At 49.2% G+C, this 22,436-nt stretch overlaps 1 protein-coding gene across 1 annotated transcript in view; it reads right to left on the bottom strand.

The window, feature by feature from the left end:
* CERKL (CERK like autophagy regulator) overlaps positions 1–16,285 on the bottom strand; it is a 161,731-nt gene extending 145,446 nt beyond the window's left edge. Inside the window, exon 1 of the mRNA XM_075317409.1 lies at positions 15,784–16,285. Coding sequence (XP_075173524.1) covers positions 15,784–16,156 — 373 coding nt within the window. The 5' untranslated portion in view covers positions 16,157–16,285. The remainder of the gene's footprint in view (positions 1–15,783) is intronic.
* Positions 16,286–22,436: the final 6,151 nt, after the last annotated feature.

Here is a 22,436-nt window from a genome sequence, read left to right on the forward strand (position 1 = left end):
TGTCTGTCGGCCTCTGTCTCTTTGAGTGTCTGTCTCTCTCTCTCTGTCTGTCTGTATGTCTCTTTCCCTGCCTCTTTCCCTTTCTATCTGTGTCTGTCTGCCTCTGTCTTTTGACTGTCTGTCTCTCTCTGTCTGTCTTTGTCTCTCTGTCTCTTTCCCAGTCTGCCTCTAACTCTGTCTGTGTCTATGTCTGTCTGTCGCTTTCTGTCTCTCTCTATCCACCTCTTTCCCTATCTGTCTCTGTCCGGCTCTGTCTCTTTGACTGTCTCTCTCTCTCTCTCTGTCTCTTTCCCTGTCTGTCTCTGTCTGTCTCTTTCCCTGTCTGCTTCTTACTCTGTCTGTGCCTATGTCTGTCGGTCTCTCTCTGTTTTTCTACTGACATTTTATTACCTCAGACATAAGCTTGTTATACTATGAATGTCTTTCATTCCTATAGCAACCACTCACAGCTGCTATTAATAACCTATATGTACCTTGTAGCTCCATTGATTTTAATGGAGGCAGGTTTGTTGCAGAGTAACTGTAAAGCGCGGGGTTAAATTTTCCCTTCAAAACATAGTCTATGACGTTCCATGGAGTGTCTGTGCAAAATGTTGTGATTGTAAATGTGACGGTGTGGATTCCTTTAGCGGACATACACACATTCATACATACATGCATACATACACACACATACACTCAGCTTTATATATTAGATAATCCCTAAAGAACGCTCCAGTAGGGAGAAATATATATGATTTGGGGGTGTAGATATTTCTGACCGATTCACTTTAACTCATACATTTAAGTGTGTGTTTAAAAGTCTTATATATACAGCATGTACAGTATGTGTAACGTTAATAAAATGTATGTGTGAGAAAGTAATTTATACATACAGTATATATATATATATATATATATATATATACTGTATATATACAGTATATATTTGTGTTTAACACCTATAGATCTGTTTTCAGGTGTGCCTTTGTGTAACCTTTTAATTATATGGCCTGATGAAGGCACCTATTTGATGCAGTAACGTGTTGCTTCAATAAAAAGACCATTTTTCTGTCTATGATCCATCATGCTTGCAGCGCTGGCATCCCTGCAGGGATGCGACTTACTCACCGCTCCTGTTGGGTTGTGTCCTCCCCTGCTACCCTCCGGCCATCCATATATGTTCCTACTCTCCTTCCCCCGGTGCTTGTGCATATCTCACAGGCTCCCCTGGAATGTGCTTAGGGCAGGCGTACACACATGGGCCCTTCTTTTAAAGGGCTGGCGTGTCATCTCCCGGAAATGCCTTTCAGCCTACGGCTGAGAGGCACTGTGCAGTTAAGGCACCCTGCCACTACGGGAGGTGCCTGCGTAACTTCCTAGTTAGTTAGTCTACCAATTTTTTAGCTAGTTATTAGGTAGCGTTATTCCTGTGTCCATCACCTGTATCTGTGCCTGCCTTCCCATACCTATCTGTCCCTACCATGCCGACCATCCCCTGTACCCGCCTGACTGTTTGTCTCAGTTATCCCGCCAGTACCTGCCTGCTCCTGTGTCCGTACCTGAGTCCACCTCCTGTCATGGGGGTCAACAGTCACAGTCCCAGGCACTGCCCTGGGAGTGGTACCTAGCGTCTGCATCGCGGAAGGTGCATAGTCTATCCCATCCCTCTAAAGGGTAAGCCCCGGGCTCCCCTGTGGTCCAGTGGGTCCACTCTCGATTGCTGCCTTAGCAACACCAGCAGTGAATGTTACAATGCTATCCAGTTGTGTCCGGTAATTTCTTGAGTTCCCCGATTCAGATAAATGTGGTCATCTCACCAAGGTAACCATTTCCTCTTACTTTTATTGTTACTTTGCCTACTCAAAATCTGTACACTAGGGAGCGCTGCTTTTTTTCCCTTTTTTCTAAATGCATTTTTTCAGATGGTGGACCTAAATCACTTCACACTGTGCTTTGGTTGTTAAATCAAAACCTCAAGTACATATGGTACACAATAAAATTGCCTTTAATATCTGATCTAGGTAAAAACTCTTAGAGAATTGAATTTGAAACTAAGAAATGATTCACAAAAAGAGATATACATTATGTGTGTGGATAATAAAATAAATTGGACCTGTGATTACAGATGTTATAATCAGTATGCTTAAGTACATAAAGTGACCTGTGCTGTATAAACAGATATATCAATATCCTAGTGTGATTACAGTCATATATCAATGATAATTAAAATTATTTCATCAGTTATAGTGAAATAAATACACCTGTAAAGTGACGTGCTAGAAGGACTAAAATCAAATAAAGTGTGAAACCTTTACAGTATATAAATAATTATAACACAGGCACGTATCAAATAATAAAATTAATATAATTTGGACTTATAAATGTATCAAAATATTGTAATGAGTATAAATAAAAGAGGAAATTGATATGTGGAGTATTAAATGGATACTTAAACATGTTAGTGTAATTTCAGTCGCATATGTATTGTAACTATAATGAGTTAAGCAATTATAGTGAGATATATATATATATATATATATATATATATATATATATATATATATATACATATGAAATGCTATAAAAAACATAATCCAAAAATGTTCAAAACGTTTGCAAAAACTCAATGAATGAATGAATGAATAAATGAATATAGTACAGGCAAATTGAAAAATCCATAGGTCAATAAGGCATTATCATTAGTAAAAAGACATGTATTTTGTGCTAACACATTTCATCTTGTAGCTTTAACAAGGGAACCCTTGTTAAAGCTGCAAGGCGAAACGTACAAATGTGTAGATATATTTCACTATAATTTATGAAATCATTACAATTATCATGCATTTGTGACTGAAATGACACAAATATATATATATATATATATATATATATATATATATATATATATATGTATCCATATAATTTCATATGTACCTGTGCTATATCTATTCATTTAAATACTGCAAACGTTTTGCACATTGTTTGAGCTTGCGCCTCAGGGCACGTCACTTTACAGGGATGAAATCATTATAATTATCATATATATATGTATGTATATATATATATACATATACTGTATATATATATATATATATATATATATATATATATATATATATATATATATATACATATCTCTATCTGTAATCACACACGAATATGTATTTATCTATTTATACCACACGGGTCACTTTATATACTTATTTATACTGATTATAACTTTGTCATATATTCACAGGTCCAATTATTTCATCATCTCCAAATCATGTATATCTCTTTTTGTGTTATCATTTCTTATTTTGTGTTAAATTTTAATTCTTTACAAATGTTTACTTAAATAATAAAAGCAATTGTCGTGTATCATATATACAGTGCCTACAAGTAGTATTCAACCCCCTGCAGATTTAGCAGGTTTACACATTCGGAATTAACTTGGCATTGTGACATTTGGACTGTAGATCAGCCTGGAAGTGTGAAATGCACTGCAGCAAAAAAGAATGTTATTTCTTTTTTTTTTTTTTTTTTTTTTTAAATTGTGAAAAGTTTATTCAGAGGGTCATTTATTATTCAACCCACAAGAATTCTGTGTGGTTCCCCTAAAGTTTTAAGAAGTATTTCAGGCACAAATAACAATGAGCTTCACATGTTTGGATTAATTATCTCTTTTTCCAGCCTTTTCTGACTTATTAAGACCCTCCCCAAACTTGTGAACAGCACTCATACTTGGTCAACATGGGAAAGACAAAGGAGCATTCCAAGGCCATCAGAGACAAGATCGTGGAGGGTCACAAGGCTGGCAAGGGGTACAAAACCCTTTCCAAGGAGTTGGGCCTACCTGTCTCCACTGTTGGGAGCATCATCCGGAAGTGGAAGGCTTATGGAACTACTGTTAGCCTTCCACGGCCTGGACAGCCTTTGAAAGTTTCCACCCGTGCCGAGGCCAGGCTTGTCCGAAGAGTCAGGGCTAACCCAAGGACAACAAGGAAGGAGCTCCGGGAAGATCTCATGGCAGTGGGGACATTGGTTTCAGTCAATACCATAAGTAATGTACTCCACCGCAATGGTCTCCATTCCAGACGAGCCCGTAAGGTACCTTTACTTTCAAAGTGTCATGTCAAGGCTCATCAACAGTTTGCTCATGATCACTTGGAGGACTCTGAGACAGACTGGTTCAAGGTTCTCTGGTCTGATGAGACCAAGATCGAGATCTTTGGTGCCAACCACACACGTGACGTTTGGAGACTGGATGGCACTGCATACGACCCCAAGAATACCATCCCTACAGTCAAGCATGGTGGTGGCAGCATCATGCTGTGGGGCTGTTTCTCAACCAAGGGGCCTGGCCATCTGGTCCACATCCATGGGAAGATGGATAGCACGGCCTACCTGGAGATTTTGGCCAAGAACCTCCGCTCCTCCATCAAGGATCTTAAGATGGGTCGTCATTTCATCTTCCAACAAGACAACGACCCAAAGCACACAACCAAGAAAACCAAGGCCTGGTTCAAGAGGGAAAAAATCAAGGTGTTGCAGTGGCCTAGTCAGTCTCCTGACCTTAACCCAATTGAAAACTTGTGTAAGGAGCTCAAGATTAAAGTCCACATAAGACACCCAAAGAACCTAGATAACTTGGAGAAGATCTGCATGGAGGAGTGGGCCAAGATAACTCCAGAGACCTGTGCCGGCCTGATCAGGTCTTATAAAAGACGATTATTAGCTGTAATTGCAAACAAGGGTTATTCCACAAAATATTAAACCTAGGGGTTGAATAATAATTGACCCACACTTTTATGTTGAAAATTTATTAAAATTTAACTGAGCAACATAACTTGTTGGTTTGTAAGATTTATGCATCTGTTAATAAATCCTGCTCTTGTTTGAAGTTTGCAGGCTCTAACTTATTTGCATCTTATCAAACCTGCTAAATCTGCAGGGGGTTGAATACTACTTGTAGGTACTGTATCTAGGTTTTGATATTTCTTTTGAATACATAACTGCTATAAATTGATTATAGAGTTGTTCTAAAATTCTTATACTTTAGTTGTGGTAGGTCTTATCTATAGGGTGAGCACCGGAGTTTTCAATAAAAGGCATCATTGTCTTCTAGGAAGCCTGAGAACGTCTTTTTCCATTACAATGGATACCTGAAAGCCACTGTGTTATGTGTAAAGCTTTAGGGATATCAATACCGCTATAGTACTACAGTGTGTTCAGGAGAGATCCACCTCTCTGACCTGCAGCAGTAATCTTCTAACCAGAGACATACAGGACAATTGTCTTCCTTATTAGTTCAACTGTCCTTACAGAAAGAAACTTAGCTTTGTCTGTCCCCGATCCTGTTTATAGAAATCTCAATGGATAAGAACCACTGAAACAAGAACATTCTGGAAGTCACCGTTACATATAATCATGTACTCTTACATATCTATAATAATATAGTGTGTTTATATAAGACACTGTCTAATGTCCTTCCAAAACGCCTGGTCCTAAAGCAGGGGTGGGGAACCTTTTTTCTGTCGGGGGCCATTTGGAAATTTCTACCAACCTTCGGGGGCCGCACAAAATTATCAATGTTTAAATGACCCTGCTATATTGGGTGAAGCAATTAATTAACTGGGGGCATGGGGCTGGGGGCACAGACACCACACGCGGGGCTGGGAGCACAGACACCACACGCGGGGCTGGGGGCACAGACACCACACGCGGGGCTGGGGGCACAGACACCACACGCGGGGCTGGGGGCACAGACACCACACGCGGGGCTGGGGGCACAGACACCACACGCGGGGCTGGGGGCACAGACATCACTGGGGGGGAGGCACAGACATCACTGGGGGGGAGGCACAGACATCACTGGGGGGAGGCACAGACATCACTGGGGGGGAGGCACAGACATCACTGGGGGGGAGGCACAGACATCACTGGGGGGGAGGCACAGACATCACTGGGGGGGAGGCACAGACATCACTGGGGGGGAGGCACAGACATCACTGGGGGGGAGGCACAGACATCACTGGGGGGGGCTGTACACACGACTGGGGGGGCTGTACACACAGGACTGGGGGGGGCAGCACACAGGACTGGGGGGGGCAGCACACAGGACTGGGGGGGGGGCAGCACACAGGACTGGGGGGGGGCAGCACACAGGACTGGGGGGGCAGCACACAGGACTGGGGGGGCAGCACACAAGACTGGAGGGGCAGCACACAAGACTGGAGGGGCAGCACACAAGACTGGGGGGGGCAGCACACAGGACTGGGGGGGGCAGCACACAGGACTGGGGGGGGCAGCACACAGGACTGGGGGGGGCAGCACACAGGACTGGGGGGGGCAGCACACAGGACTGGGGGGGGCAACACACAAGACTGGGGGGGGCAGCACACAAGACTGGAGGGGGCAGCACACAAGACTGGAGGGGGCAGCACACAAGACTGGAGGGGGCAGCACACAGGACTGGGGGGGGAAGCACACAGGACTGGGGGGGGCAGCACACAGGACTGGGGGGGGCAGCACACAGGACTGGGGGGGGCAGCACACAGGACTGGGGGGGGCAGCACACAGGACTGGGGGGGGCAGCACACAGGACTGGGGGGGGCAGCACACAGGACTGGGGGGGGCAGCACACAGGACTGGGGGGGGCAGCACACAGGACTGGGGGGGGCAGCACACAGGACTGGGGGGGGCAGCACACAGGACTGGGGGGGCAGCACACAGGACTGGGGGGGGCAGCACACAGGACTGGGGGGGCAGCACACAGGACTGGGGGGGCAGCACACAGGACTGGGGGGGGCAGCACACAGGACTGGGGGGGGCAGCACACAGGACTGGGGGGGGCAGCACACAGGACTGGGGGGGGGGGCAGCACACAGGACTGGGGGGGGGGGCAGCACACAGGACTGGGGGGGGGGCAGCACACAGGACTGGGGGGGGGGCAGCACACAGGACTGGGGGGGGGCAGCACACAGGACTGGGGGGGGGGCAGCACACAGGACTGGGGGGGGGGAAGCACACAGGACTGGGGGGGGGCAGCACACAGGACTGGGGGGGGGGCAGCACACAGGACTGGGGGGGGGCAGCACACAGGACTGGGGGGGGCAGCACACAGGACTGGGGGGGGGGCAGCACACAGGACTGGGGGGGGGCAGCACACAGGACTGGGGGGGGGGGCAGCACACAGGACTGGGGGGGGGCAGCACACAGGACTGGGGGGGGGCAGCACACAGGACTGGGGGGGGGGCAGCACACAGGACTGGGGGGGGGCAGCACACAGGACTGGGGGGGGCAGCACACAGGACTGGGGGGGGGCAGCACACAGGACTGGGGGGGGCAGCACACAGGACTGGGGGGGGGCAGCACACAGGACTGGGGGGGGGCAGCACACAGGACTGGGGGGGGGCAGCACACAGGACTGGGGGGGGGGCAGCACACAGGACTGGGGGGGGGCAGCACACAGGACTGGGGGGGGGCAGCACACAGGACTGGGGGGGGCTGCACACAGGACTGGGGGAGGCTGCACACAGGACTGGGGGAGGCTGCACACAGGACTGGGGGAGGCTGCACACAGGACTGGGGGAGGCTGCACACAGGACTGGGGGGTGCACACAGGACTGGGGGGGGTGCACACAGGACTGGGGGCTGCACACAGGACTGGGTGATGGGCTGCACATAGGATTGTGTGGGGGTGCACACAGGACATTGGGGGGCTGCACACAGGACTGGGGGAGGGGTGCACACTGGATTGGGGGGGTGCAAACAGGACTACTGGGTGATGGGCTGCACACAGGACATTGGGGGGCTGCACACAGGACTGGGGGAGGGGTGCACACAGGATATTGGGGGCCACACTGCGCTGAGAGTTTCATGCAACTCTGGGGGAGAGGCACAAAGCATTGGGCAGGGCACATAGCAGCAGAGGGTCGGCGCTGGACTCACAGCAGCATTGCATTCACATCACCGGAGTGCAGGAGCCGGACACTGCATCAGAAGGAGAAGGCAGGCACTGATCTCCGGAGGGCAGACACACAAGGCTGGAAGCTGAGGCTGCTGTAGACCCGCCCACAATTGGCACTGGCCGACGGGAGAACACATTGCAGCACAAACAGCAATGTGTGGATTTAAAGGGCCGGCGGCAGCAAACTGCGGTGACAGCACCAGCACTGCCTCCCCCGGGAATCTGCCCGGGGGCCACATAAAAGGTCATGGCGGGCCGCATGCGGCCCGCGGGCCGGAGGTTCCCCACCCCTGTCCTAAAGGATCATTACTAAGGGGATGCCACTGGCCTTGATGGTCTTGTCATCTGCAGTATGCATCCCTGATCCCAACAGTTTATAGCAATGTTATCTCCCATTATAGAAGTTTATTATTGGCCCAGATACTGACACTTTATGGAAATATTATTTTGGCACTTTATGATTTAAATAATTTTGGGGTAAATTATACAAACATACTCCTTTTCCCAACAACTTTAACTCTATATGTGTATGGTAGGCTTAAAACACAGGTTTCCTATAGACAATCCACATGTACCACTTTGTCCTGCCAGATGATTGCCAGCATACAAACCATATGCACAGGGCTATGTCATGATCCTAACTTGTACACAATTATTTTTGATTCACAACAAAAATACAAGGAGGGTCTGGACGCCTTTCTTGATAAATATATTATTGGTCATGTGCATTAGACTCTGCAATTGGTCGTTGATCCAGGGAACTAGTCAAATTGCCATATGTGGAGTTGGAATAGAGATGAGCGAACCTGAGATTCATACCAAACACAGATTTTACAAAATAAATACATAGTTCGAATTCGGAGTTTAGGTGCTTTACATATGTAAACCACTCGCACGAGAATCGTTGTGCTCGGGTACACTCAGTGCTCAGCCTAGTGCGAGCTGCTTACAGTGTTTGAATGGCTCGTAGTGGCAGCAACAACAGCATGATCGCATGTAGTGTGCACCCAAAACAAAACTTGGAAAAACCTCGCTCACCCGTCCCCGAAGTGATGTCTTTATGGCTGGCTGCATGTGGGCGAAAACCCGAACTGCCCAGTTAGTGACTTCCATTCGGGTTCAGGTCAAGTCCGGATCCCAAACCAAACTTTATCTAAAGTCCGGCTGAACCCACCAAACCGAACTTCTACGGGTCAGCTCATCTCTGGTCTGGAAGGAATTTTTCCCTTAATATGGAACTTTGTGTTTTTTCCCATGGGTCATTTGTCTTTCTCTGGGTCAACATGTTAGGCTACAGGTTGGACTCGATGGACTTATGTCTATCTTCAGTCTTAAAAACGGTGAAATTCTATGGTTCCTGTTTACATACCATTAGTGGTCTCTATATTATGTAAATGGCTGGAAAAGCTCCCAATATATTACTGTGATGGAAGGTTGCAACATATCACAGAGTCCTATTGTGAAAAAGCTTTAGCTGCAAGTTTCACAGTTTTTACTTTTCATGGTTTCTTTTTTTGCACTTTAGTGTCTCATTTGATCATCACTGAGAGCTGCAGACTGAACATTCACACTTTATAATCAGCTTGTGGTCTCTAATATTGACTACAACAGTCAGTTTGTAAGTATTCTGTGAGCATACAGAGTAGAAGCGCTGCAGGTTATGACTAAGAGGCATGCAGACTCGAAACACGTAAACCAGGACTATGGTGGTTTTTATTTGTTTATGGACTTTCCATTTCATGTAATGTTTTTTTGTTTTTTTTTAAAGGATGATGGTTTTATAGTGCCAAGTCCCTTTTTGGACTTTTTTTTACAACTGCCAATTTGCATGCATTCTGTGAGTTCAGAGTAGAATTGCTGCACCTCTTCATTTTTCTGATTACCAGGAGTTGGACCCCACAACATAGATATAGACTATCAGTCCCAGGAAATACTATTAAAAGGAACCTGGGATGAATATGCTATCTGAGCTTTAGATTAATTGTTGTAGAACAAGTCTTACTAAGAAGATGGATATAAAGTTTTGTTGGAAAATATTTGTTATAACTCTAAATTAAAGGATTATTCCTAAAAAAAAAAAATACATATATATTCCCTCTCTGTACAGCACTAGATTTTCTTGTGTAGACCCCCATCCCATAGACAATATGTGACCGCTCCATTCATTGCACCCACTTTTGCTCCATTTAGGATAGGCAACTTCAGAATCAGATTTCTAGAATCTTGAGTCCATTCTCAGGGATTGCTGGTGGTTCAGAGGTCAGATCCCAGCAATTGCTAAGTTAAGACCCATATTAGGCCTCTTTCATACGTCAATGATTCTGGTACGTAGGTGACAGTTTTTATATGTACAAGAATCACTGACATACGCAGACCCATTATAATCAATGGGTCTGTTCACACATCAGTGATTTTTCACTGACCGTGTCTCCGTGTGAAGTACACGTGTGTCTGTGATTGCCGCACAGAGACATGTCCATTTTATTCTGGCATCACTGATGTCCCACGGACCACACTATGGTGTGATCCGTGAAACACGTATCAGAAAAACACGGACATTAAAATAAAAAGCTTTTTAAACTCGCCTTCTCCAGCGATGCTGTGTTCGGCCTCTGCTGGCTACTGCTTCCTGGCCGGCTCATTACTTTCATGCATATTCAGCTATGTGTGCCGCCCCCGTGCCAGCAGCCGGCGCTGCTCGGATCTGGGGCCTACGGTACTGCTCGAGGGTTTCTCCGGACCCTGGGGTTTCGCGGTCACTCCAAATAAAAGGGGGGCGTATTTGTACGGGATTGATTGTAGAATGTCTGTGACACCACCCACGGTGTTTGGTGAAGTGGGACACCACCGCTGCTGTTGTGGGATACCCGGGGGAGGTGTAATGGCAGCCGGATGTTAACCCCTCCATGGGTAGGGATGGTTGCCCCGGGGCCCAGTGTCTCTGAGCAGGGTATGGCGACGGCAGGGGCTTGCACGCCCAGATGAACCAGGGGATAGTTGGTTACTCACAATTAAATGAATCACACAAGTCTTTTGGTAAACCAAGGTGCTGGTGGCCGGCCGCCGCGGCCGGTTGTACTCTGATCCCCACCCGGGCTGGTGGTCGCTGTCTTTTCCTCTGTACTGTTTTGTGTATTGTGGGCTGCCTGGTTTGGAACTCAGGAGTCCGCTCCCGGCTTGCTGTGTTCCTAAGGAGCCATGCCCCCAGATGCTGGCCCATTATCCATAGGCCCTGGCGGTGGCCTTATCCCTATCGGTGGGCTGTTGTCTTCTTTAGGGCCTTTGGGTGGGACTGAACCTATAATTCTGCTCTCAATCGGTTAATTAGCTAGGCCGCTGGTTTCGGTCCTGGCTTCAGAGTCCGAGTACCCCCTCTGTGCACGGTTTCCGGGTCAGTTATCCGTGTCGGTACCGGCGGGCTACAACCCTGTCCTGGTCTACCTCGGATCTGCCGAGCCGTCTTCCCGTCTCTTGCTGATGGAGACCACCGTCTGCCACCTAGCCAAGGTACCAGAGCTCCGACCATGGCACCGTTCAACTTGAACTTCTCCTCTGCTGGAGCTACACCTAGCTCCAGCCCACACTCCTCTCAACTTGAACTACCAACTAGACTGCTTGTTTTCCCACCCTGGGCTGTCTAGACCCCTAGGTGGGTGTTCCCTAACTATCTGGTCCCGCCCACTGGTGTGCCTGTCTTGCCCTAAAGGGGGGTGACTAGGGTTTCAGGTCAGCTGTGTGTAACCTAGGAGAGGGAAGGTGTTATGCGAGGGCCTATGTGTGACTACCTGGTTTTGCCAGGGCGTCACACTATGCAGTCACAGCTGACCCGGAAGTAGTTGCAGAGGTCAGACAGCGGCGGCCGGATGCAGCAGAGCCGGAGAGTTCAGCACCACGGACAGCAGGAACGGGACAGTTGAGTTTATCTCCATGTGCAATCACGGAGTACAGAGTACGGATCACGGATTGCACATGGACAACCAACGGGTGCCGTGAATCACTGCACACGGAGGGAGATATGCATTTTAATGTGTGAAACAGGCCTTATACATATGGTATAACTATTGATTTTGGGAATAGCTGTTATGTAAATGTACATTTTTGCTCATTCTGAAGTTAGGAGTCCAGTTGGCTGTTTTATTAGTGATTGTTGTGCAAAACCAGGAATACAAATTAATAACATTCTAATAAACATATATAAAACATTGATATCAATCTTATCTTCAAGTTCTTCCCTCCAACATGCAACTCCAACAGCATATTTAAAATGAATGACTGTCTTTAAAATCAAATAAGAGCTGCATTAGGCCAAATCAAAATAAACTAAAATGATCTGCATGCAGATCATGATGTTCGGACCGACTGTGGGTCTCCTAACTTGAACCCAACAGACTCATAGGCATATATATTAAGGTCCACACTCAGACCATGTTTCACTGACCTCTGAATCAGATATCGGAAACCTCTTCGGGGATTCTAAATGAAAAAGAAGGAGACATGAGGTCTCAACTGCCTTAAAAAAATGCATTTTTGGGACTGTTGCTGATTGGCTGGGGGCAGTTGACAGGTGGCAGTTTGACAGATAGCATCTGAGTCCTGATACCGCCTCTCAAATGGTCTTTCCTACTAAATACACTGTAGCACCATGTAACAAATAGTTTGGAACAAAGTTTCATACTGTACAGTTGTGGCCAAAACTGACTCAAATTTTGGTTTTCACAAAGTTCGCTGCTTCAGTGGTTTTAGATTTTGTAGTCAGATCTTGATATGGTTGCTAAAGTATAATGATTTCATATGTTTTTATACTTTTATTGAAAAATACATCAAGTTTATGCAATGTCTCAAGATTTACAGTGACCCTTAGTTTTGAGCACTTCTGGAATTTGCCTTGACATTTTGGATATCAACGTCTGAACAAAATCCTGACTGATGTCAACTCATTCTTGCCTAACTAGTGCTTTGAGCTTATCATAATTTCTATGTTTTCGTTTCTCCACGCTATTTTTGAGGTTTGAACACAGATATCTAGGGAGTTTTCTGGCCAAAGACACAACATGTTCATGTTTTGTTCACTAAGCCACCCAGTAGTCCTTTTTGCCTTTTGACATGGTCTCCATCATACTGGAAAAAGCATTGTTCAGAACCAAATTGCTCTAAAAAGATGTTCTTAGAAAATGTAAGATCCAATTCTTTATTCATGGCAACGTTCTTAGGCAAAATTCCACACTGTTTGAGACATCTGATAGAATGACTGTCCAAAGAAGAAAAGGTGATCGCTACCATTAGTCGTATGACACGCCAACAGTAAAGCAGCGGAGTGGTGGAGACCACTCATGCAAGGCGTTGCTTTTTTTCCAAAGAGGTGGGGTCACTCCCAATTTTGCCTACAAACTTAAGATGGGATCTAAACAACCTCCAAAAGCATCTTCTCCCATTGACCTAGGAGAAATCTGGTGATGTGCAATGGTTTTTTTTCCAGCATGATGGAGACCATGACACAAGGAAAAAGTGATAACTAAAGCGGGCTTTACATGCTACGATATCGTTAATGAATTATCGTCGGGGTCACATTGTTTGTGACGCACATATTGCGTCATTAACAATATCGCAGTGTGTGACGCTTATAAGCGACCTTAAACGATCACAAAAGCGGTCAAAATCGTTTGCCGCGGAGAGGTCGTCCTGAACAAAAAAATCGTTTTTAGCTTATTAGCGATGTTGTTCGGCGATCCTGCTGCACCACACATCGCTGTGTGTGACACCGCAGGAGCAACGAACATCTCCTTACCTGTCTCCACTGGCAACACGGAAGGAAGAAGGTGGGTGGGATGTTACGTCCCGCTCATCTCCACATCTCCGCTTCTATTGGACGGCTGCCGTGTGACGTCGCTGTGACGCTGCACGAACCGCCTCCTTAGAAAGGAGGCGGGTCGACAGCCAGAGTGACGTCGCAGAGCAGGTAAGTGTGTGTGACGGGGGTAAGCGAAGTTGTGCAGCGATTTGCCCGTGTCGCACAACCGACGGGGGCAGGTACGATCGCTTGTAAAGCCCGCTTAAGTGTCTTAGTGAACAAAACATTGATATTTTGAGTCCATGGCCAGGAAACATCCCAAATCTCAATCCCATTGAGAACTACTGGTCAATTCTCAAAAAGCGTGTGGACAAAAAGAAACACAGAAATTGTGATAAACTCAAAAGGTGGATAAGGTAAGAATGTGTTGTCATCAGTCAGGATTTAGCCCAGAAGTTGATATCCAGCTAACAATGTCAACTGCAAAAGTCTTAAAAAATAATGGTCAACACTGTAAATATTGGAGTCTTTACATCAACTTGATGTATTTGTCAATAAAAGTTTAAAAACCATGAAATCCTGACAGTTATACTTTAGTAACTATAGCAGCATGTGACTAAATGATACAAAAACACTGAAGCAGAAAACTGTGTGAAAACCAAAATTTGTGTCGGTCTCAAAACTCTTGGCCACAACTGTACTGTATAGTGGGATTCTTAACAGCTACTGGTTTAACTGGTTAAACTACTTCTCAAATTCTGTGTTTATTTGACAGGTGAATGCCAGTCTGTGGTGCTACATACAGCTTCCAGACTCCTGCATGGGTAATTAATCAGTGATACATTACTATCTTGGGCGCCAATACATAACTAGAAGAATTTGCGAAGATTTTAGTAATTCTTTGTCACGATAAATGTCAGTCTTTCAGTCACCTTTCCGAACAACAAGAAATTAAAAAGAAATATTCAAAACGTTTGTTGATTAATTAGCAGATGTTATTTCATTTAGGTAGAAACATGGTTATTTGTTTTACATCAGGGCTATCTACACTCTTAAAGTGGTTTCCCATTTATGGACGACCCCTTATTTATTACCCCTATGCCACCTTTGTTCCCACCGGTCTCCTAACATAAACAAAGTGACGTGAACTGCTGTAGCTTTCACCATTAAGTCCGAGAAAAAGAACAATGTTTCTTCTGTTCTACTACTCTGATTCTAAAGGCGGTAAAACTGTAATCAAAGGCAGATGATTGCCTGCAGATGTCACATGACATTGCCTATGTTATGAGACCGTCGGGGGACACAAGAATCAAATTGGAGGAGTGTGCTAGTCCTGTAGGTAAATAAATATAAATATATACACACACACATTGATATACTGTATATAGCACATTGGGATAATTAAAAAGGAGTTTCCAGTAGTCTACAACCTATGTAAAGTATATATGGCTGTACTAAACACCAAGCATGCTCTTACAACTTGCAGCGGTTGGGACATATTGGGAGCTAAAGTTTCACCAGGTTGTAGTAACCTGACTTGGTACACATATGTACCGTAACTGTAAAAAAAGACATGAACCACACATCCAAAAATCATACTTTGATCTACTGCCGCTAGGCAAAAATTCATATACCCTAACATGAGGTTCTTGGTCTAATAAGACTGCATGAAACCCATTGCCACGTTGCGGCGAACCTCTGAGTGGGTCCGTAACTTATTTGAAGCCTTAAAGGTGTGGCACCACGCACCAACCACTGCCGCAGCGACAATGCACCAGCAGGGCACGTGACCTGGTGCCTCACCACATCATGCTGCAAGGCTGAGCCCCATGACTCCAGGCCACACTGCCCCACTGACACAAAACCACCACAACAATGGCCGCCACACAGCATCCGCACCCTGTGACAGGAGCTGGACAACTCACCTTACACAAGCTTCCAGTATGTGAACTGAGAGCAAAAAGGCAGAACCCCCTTCTTGCAGTCTCCTGCTAATTAAAGACGCCTGCGGTTCCTGACGTTTTTCTCCCGCTATGTTGGGTACGCATATGTGACTACTCACCTGGGTTATCAGGCAGGATGGGGCACCACAATAAGTGACTGGAAGTCAGAGAGACGTCACAACTTGTCTTCTCAATCTCAAATATACCACGCAGAAGAGTAACTTGTCGCTCGCTGTCCCGGGATAACCGGGCGCTGTACTCTCCCAAAGATCGCTCGTCTGAGTCATTCCGGGCTCCAGATCGGTCACTGCCGGTACTCCACTCATCACAGCGGTCACTTTGCTGCCATTGCATGGAGGCAGGGCGCTTGCGGACCGCGTTCTCCTCATCGTTATCGCTCCAAGCGCTGACTCGCCGGTAGAGACCCGGAAGGCGCAGGTTCTCCCCCATCCCGTCACTTGTAGAGCTGCAGAGTTGGGGTGACAGGTGCATGTAAGGCTGAACAGTCCAGCTTTCAGGTGTACTTTACAGTCCGTTTATTTCTGGGTCCATTAAAAGTTGCAGCAGTGTCGTGATGGCTTAAAATATCTACGTGTTTCAAATGCTCTTGGCGTCCTTAATCATGATGTACAGATTGTAACTCCACAAAGGCAGTTAGCCCTCACATGACCTCCCTGGGAGGAGTGATAGAATTAACATTTAGCGTGCCTCAGTGCAGCAATACTCCGGCTTAGCAACACGACTGTGCCTTCGTGTAGTAACGCTACCTGCTAGCTGATTAACACTTCATGTGCCTCAGTGCAGCTACTGCAGCCTGCGAACACTTGATATGTCTCAGTGCAGCAATGCCCTCAGCTAGAATACAATTGTAACAAAAGGTCTATTACTGTTATCCTCGAACGAATGGCAGCAATTGAAGAACCTGAAGAACCTCAAGGCCACAATTCATCTGAACTGACATTTTATAAGCCAGGTTCTGCAGGAGTAAGATCTGCCAAGTTCTTGAAGATGTGTGCATCTCTTAATGAATTTCGTGCATCTTTTAGCCATATGCCATCATGAGAAATGTAACGTCAGGCAGAGAATTTAGCACATTTCTGTCCTAACTTATGTCACTTTTGTGGTGATGATTTTATTGGAGGCACTGGGCAATGCCCCCTCCCGAACCAGCTCTATCCACTTTTCAAAAAATTGTCAAAGTTGTCTGGAATTGGTGTATAAATGTCGCGGGCGGAGGAGGGGACGCTGCGCTCTCCCACTGCTCGGGTCCGGCTGCCGCTGCTGCTGCGGCCCGCTGCTGCTCGGTGGCTCGAGCGATGGGCCGGATCCCGGGGACTCGAGCGGCGCTGCTCGCCCGTGAGTGAAAGGGGATTGGATTTTGGGATAGTTTATTGTCCGTGACGCCACCCACGGTTGTGGTGATTGTGTGGACACCACCGCTGCTCTGTATGGGGATCCCGGGAGCGGTGACAGGGAGCAGCAAAGTTGTTGGTTCTCCCCTCCGTGGGTAGGGGGTGGTGGTCCCGGGGCCCAGTGATGAGGTGGGGGATGAGGGATGGCGAGCCGGTGCAGGGCTCGGTGGGGTGCAGGGACGCGGGGGCAGCGCTGTGCCTCACGGCACTGTGGTACTCACTCAGCCTGAGACAGGGACACAGTTCTCGGTAAAACTCACGGCTGGAAAGACGGTTCCCACGGACGGCTGCTGTTGCTTTTCCCCAGTAGTTGACGGTGACGGTCCCTTTTCCTGCACCTAAGTCTATGTTGGTAGCGATGGGTTCCCACCGGTAACCCGCTCCCCGGCTTGGATATGGGCCGGAGGGGCCCCTCTTTGCCCGCAGGCGCTGGCCCTGAGAAACTGGTGCCTTGGCGGTGGCAGTGTCTCTCTCTAACGGTTGGACTGTTGCCTTCAATCGGGACTTGGTTGTTGGGAGACCCAGAGGTCCCCTTCACTGACGGATTTGGCAAATTCACGGCGACTCCTAGCCTTCCCGGGATCCGAAAGGCCCCTGCCAATGGTGCTGGCTTCTCTTCGTATACCGCTCCGGTACCGCCGGGCCACCACCCGTCCACAGTCCTTTCGGCAACCTCCAATCAGCCTCTCCTGCAGACGGTCACCACCGTCTGCTAACCTTGCTGTTCTCAGTCCGGCACACACAAGGACCAACTTCAGGCTTTCAACTGTCACTTTCTCTTCCACTTTTACTCCTCTCTCTTTGCTCCTCTACCACTTCACTCCTCTCACTTTCACTTCCCTAGCTGTTCTGCTTGGTTTTCCCGCCTCCAGGGCTGTGAACTCCTTGGTGGGCGGAGCCAACTCCCTGGCCCACCCCCTGGTGTGGACATCAGCCCCTGGAGGAAGGCAACAAGGATTTCTGGTGTAGCTTCGGTGTACCTATCCGGGGTGTAGGGTGTGGTGGTGTCATGACCTGTGACCCCTGGCTTGCCCAGGGCGTCACATTCCCCCTTAGCAAAATGCAGACCGTCCGCGGGCTGCCCGTCCAACACCGGTTTTATTTTTCTGAAAAGATAAAAAGACACAAGACAAGTATAATAACTTCATCCCACAGCGGGAGGCACTTTTCTTAAACGTTACGTAACATTTTAATGGTTGCTGCTGCCGCTCTCTCCCACCCAAGTAACCTGGCCCTGATGCTGCCCCTAAAACCCAGGCAGCACCCCTTGACCCCAGTCCTGAACCAAGTCACCCGAGTGGGATCTGTCCTTCCCCTCCAGAGGGTAGCCACCGGTTCCTGTGGTGGCTGGGCCCCAGCCTGCTCCACTGCGGGCCCTCTCTCCAACCTGCCTCTCCGGAGTCGGTAATGGTGCTGCAACAAAACATTTTTATTTACAAGCCACTAATGTTTGTGGTTGCCCTGCAAGTTCTCGGGCCTGTTCATAGAGAGTTCCCTATGCAACAAGATGGTCCCCACGGGGACAACAATGCCGGCAACGACCGGTTTCAATCACATGGCTAATCAGGTGAACTTCACGGTAATCATTTTCATTTTGCAAAACTTTTCAAACTTTTAAACATACACAGTGGTGGTCCCAACGGGGACGGTGCAACGGTACTCCGCTGCCATCACTCTGATTCTTCTGCTGAGGCGGACCCATCCCCCGCCACCAGCATATCAAACATGCACTGACATGCCTGCTGGGACAGGGGTGCCCGGTATCCATTTCCACCGGTGCGTGGGGTGTAGAAAACCACTGGATCTCCTTCATAGCGGGCACGCTCACTTGCCCCCTCAAACTCAGCAGTGAACTCGGCGCCGGGGCCGGAGCCATCATCAACTATTCCTGCGTCAGGCGGGTTGCCGCCAGCTGCCGCAGCTTCCTGGCCTCCAGCATCCAGCACATCAGATTCTTCTGCAGTAGCACGGGGCAGCAGGTCAGGCGAGTTTACACTGAGGCGCCCCATAAGTAACGGCAAGGGTGATGCATAGGTCGAGACTAGGCCGGGCCCCTCAGCCGCAGCGGCCGGTCCTGGTAGGACATAGGGACGTGGGTCACGAGTCGGTTCTGTTACATCTGTTCCCCTCCCGTACATCGGGGAAGTTGCAATCAGCATCTCCACCTCATTGGTCCACTGCTCCATCATCCTGAAGATCTGATCCTGCTGACGTTGGTGGAATTGAGTCACCCGGGCTTTCATCCATGCCACGGTCCCGGGCTCGGGGTCTGGCACAATCACTGCCGGGGCTTCTGGCACATTTTCATTAAGGGGCCGCGGTCCTAGCGGTTCCCCCAAGAGTGATTCAGGGACGTCCTGGGCGTCTGCAGCCGGTTGGTCCGCCGAGGCGGATTGGCAGGGTACCGCTACCGGTTGGGCAGGTAGCGGGCCTAGTGGCGGAGCGGCAGCGACTAACGCGGGCATCGGGGAAGGCAGCAGGGTGAACGGGTGTAGGCCGGGCCCCTCAGCCGTGATGACCGACCCCTCGGGGATACAGGGACGTGGGTCTCTTACCCGTTCCTCCAAATCTTCCTCCACCTCGCATCTCCGCGTAGCAGCCACCACGTCCGCCATGTCAGCCTCCCACTCCTCCAGGAGGAGCTGCATCCGGGCCTGCAGACGATGACACAGCGGGGTAGTCCGGTTCTCTATCCACGCCGCTGTGCCGGGCGCGGGGGTCTCGCTGCTGTTAGTTGGAGCGGACATCTTAGCAGTCAGTCGTGCTCTCCAGGAACCAACAACAAGATAGCCGCAGAGTCCTGGCATCCCTGCTTTTATAGCCGCGGCTACATGCGACCCCCTTAGCCTCTTTCCGGCCCCTCCTCTATCGGGGCGGGGTTTTGGCCTTCGCGCCTCTACTACTCGAGAAGACGCTCGAGCGGGAACTTTTCGCGCCAAAGATGGCGACTTCCGAAATTTTTCGGCCGGACACCTCCGGCGGTCACAAGGCGCACCTCTACCCAACGGCAGAGCGGTAAGATCCTGTTCGTGACGCCAAGTTGTCACGGGCGGAGGAGGGGACGCTGCGCTCTCCCACTGCTCGGGTCCGGCTGCCGCTGCTGCGGCCCGCTGCTGCTCGGTGGCTCGAGCGATGGGCCGGATCCCGGGGACTCGAGCGGCGCTCCTCACCCGTGAGTGAAAGGGGATTGGTTTTTGGGATAGTTTATTGTCCGTGACGCCACCCACGGTTGTGGTGATTGTGTGGACACCACCGCTGCTCTTTATGGGGATCCCGGGAGCGGTGACAGGGAGCAGCAAAGTTGTTGGTTCTCCCCTCCGTGGGTAGGGGGTGGTGGTCCTGGGGCCCAGTGATGAGGTGGGGGATGAGGGATGGCGGGCCGGTGCAGGGCTCGGTGGGGTGCAGGGACGCGGGGGCAGCGCTGTGCCTCACGGCACTGTGGTACTCACTCAGCCTGAGACAGGGACACAGTTCTCGGTAAAACACACGGCTGGAAAGACGGTTCCCACGGATGGCTGCTGTTGCTTTTCCCCAGTAGTTGACGGTGACGGTCCCTTTTCCTGCACCTAAGTCTATGTTGGTAGCGATGGGTTCCCACCGGTAACCCGCTCCCCGGCTTGGATATGGGCCGGAGGAGCCCCTCTCTGCCCGCAGGCGCTGGCCCTGAGAAACTGGTGCCTTGGCGGTGGCGGTGTCTCTCTCTAACGGTTGGACTGTTGCCTTCAATCGGGACTTGGTTGTTGGGAGACCCAGAGGTCCCCTTCACTGACGGATTTGGCAAATTCACGGCGACTCCTAGCCTTCCCGGGATCCGAAAGGCCCCTGCCAATGGTACTGGCTTCTCTTCGTATACCGCTCCGGTACCGCCGGGCCACCACCCGTCCACGGTCCTTTCGGCAACGTCCAATCAGCCTCTCCTGCAGACGGTCACCGCCGTCTGCTAACCTTGCTGTTCTCAGTCCGGGGCACACACCCGGACCAACTTCAGGCTTTCAACTGTCACTTTCTCTTCCACTTTTACTCCTCTCTCTTTGCTCCTCTACCACTTCACTCCTCTCACTTTCACTTCCCTAGCTGTTCTGCTTGGTTTTCCCGCCTCCAGGGCTGTGAACTCCTTGGTGGGCGGAGCCAACCGCCTGGCCCACCCCCTGGTGTGGACATCAGCCCCTGGAGGAAGGCAACAAGGATTTCTGGTGTAGCTTCGGTGTACCTATCCGGGGTGTAGGGTATGGTGGTGTCATGACCTGTGACCCCTGGCTTGCCCAGGGCGTCACATAAACGCCAAAAGTCACAGGATTGTTGTGACACGTTAGAACATCTACGAACACTTGTCTGCAATTTAGGTATTTTTAAATATAGATTCTACACATATTATATATTACACAGAGAAACTACAGGGTACAAAAACACTATATGTTACATACAAAACCTGCATGTTACACACACACTGCATGTTACATAAACACTAGTGATGAGCGAGTATGCTTGTTACTACTCGGTACTCGCACGAGTATCACTGTACTCGGGCTACTCGGCGGGGAGCGAGTAATCTCGCAATACTCGTGCTGTACTCGCGGTCTTCATGTTGGCGCTCTTTTTAGAGCCAGCCCTTATGCAGGGATTGGCTGGCAGACCACTGCAATGCCACAGCCCTGTTGTGGAATTGCAGTGATTGGCCGGCCCTCACAGCATGACCGTGCCTTTAGCCCGACACTTCCCCGCTCGGCTACGGCCCCTCCCGCACTCCACTCCGCGTGTATATATATATGCACGCTTAAACACACACGCACGTTTTTTTTTTAATTTACAGTTTTATGGTTTCTACATGCTGCCGGTGGTCATTTCAGAATAATACTCGGGTCCCCCATAGGATAACATTGGGCTCGGTGCTCGGGCCGAGTACACGAGTATCTTGGGATGCTCGGCCCGAGCCTTGAGCACCCGAGCTTTTTAGTACTCGCTCATCACCAATAAACACTAGTGATGAGCGAGCATGCTTGTAACTACTCGGTACTCGCACGAGTATCGCTGTACTCGGGCCGCTCGGCGGGGACCGAGTAATCTCGCGATACTCGTGCTGTACTCGTGGTCTTCATTTCTGCATGTTGGCGCTCTTTTGAGAGCCAGCCCTCATGCAGGGATTGGCTGGCAGACCACTGCAATGCCACAGCCCTGTTAGTTGTGGAATTGCAGTGATTGGCCGGCCTGCACAGCGTGACCGAGCCTTTATACCGGCCGGCGCGCTGTGCTCTGCTCACAGCTATCCAGACAGTCAGTGCAGGGAGAGTGTCGCTGATTCAGGGAAAGCTTTGCGGCCCTTTATAGCTTTTTCAGTTGCAGGGCTGCAAACAGTGTGACCA

Source organism: Anomaloglossus baeobatrachus, chromosome 7, assembly GCF_048569485.1.
Source record: "Anomaloglossus baeobatrachus isolate aAnoBae1 chromosome 7, aAnoBae1.hap1, whole genome shotgun sequence".
NCBI lineage: Eukaryota > Metazoa > Chordata > Amphibia > Anura > Aromobatidae > Anomaloglossus > Anomaloglossus baeobatrachus.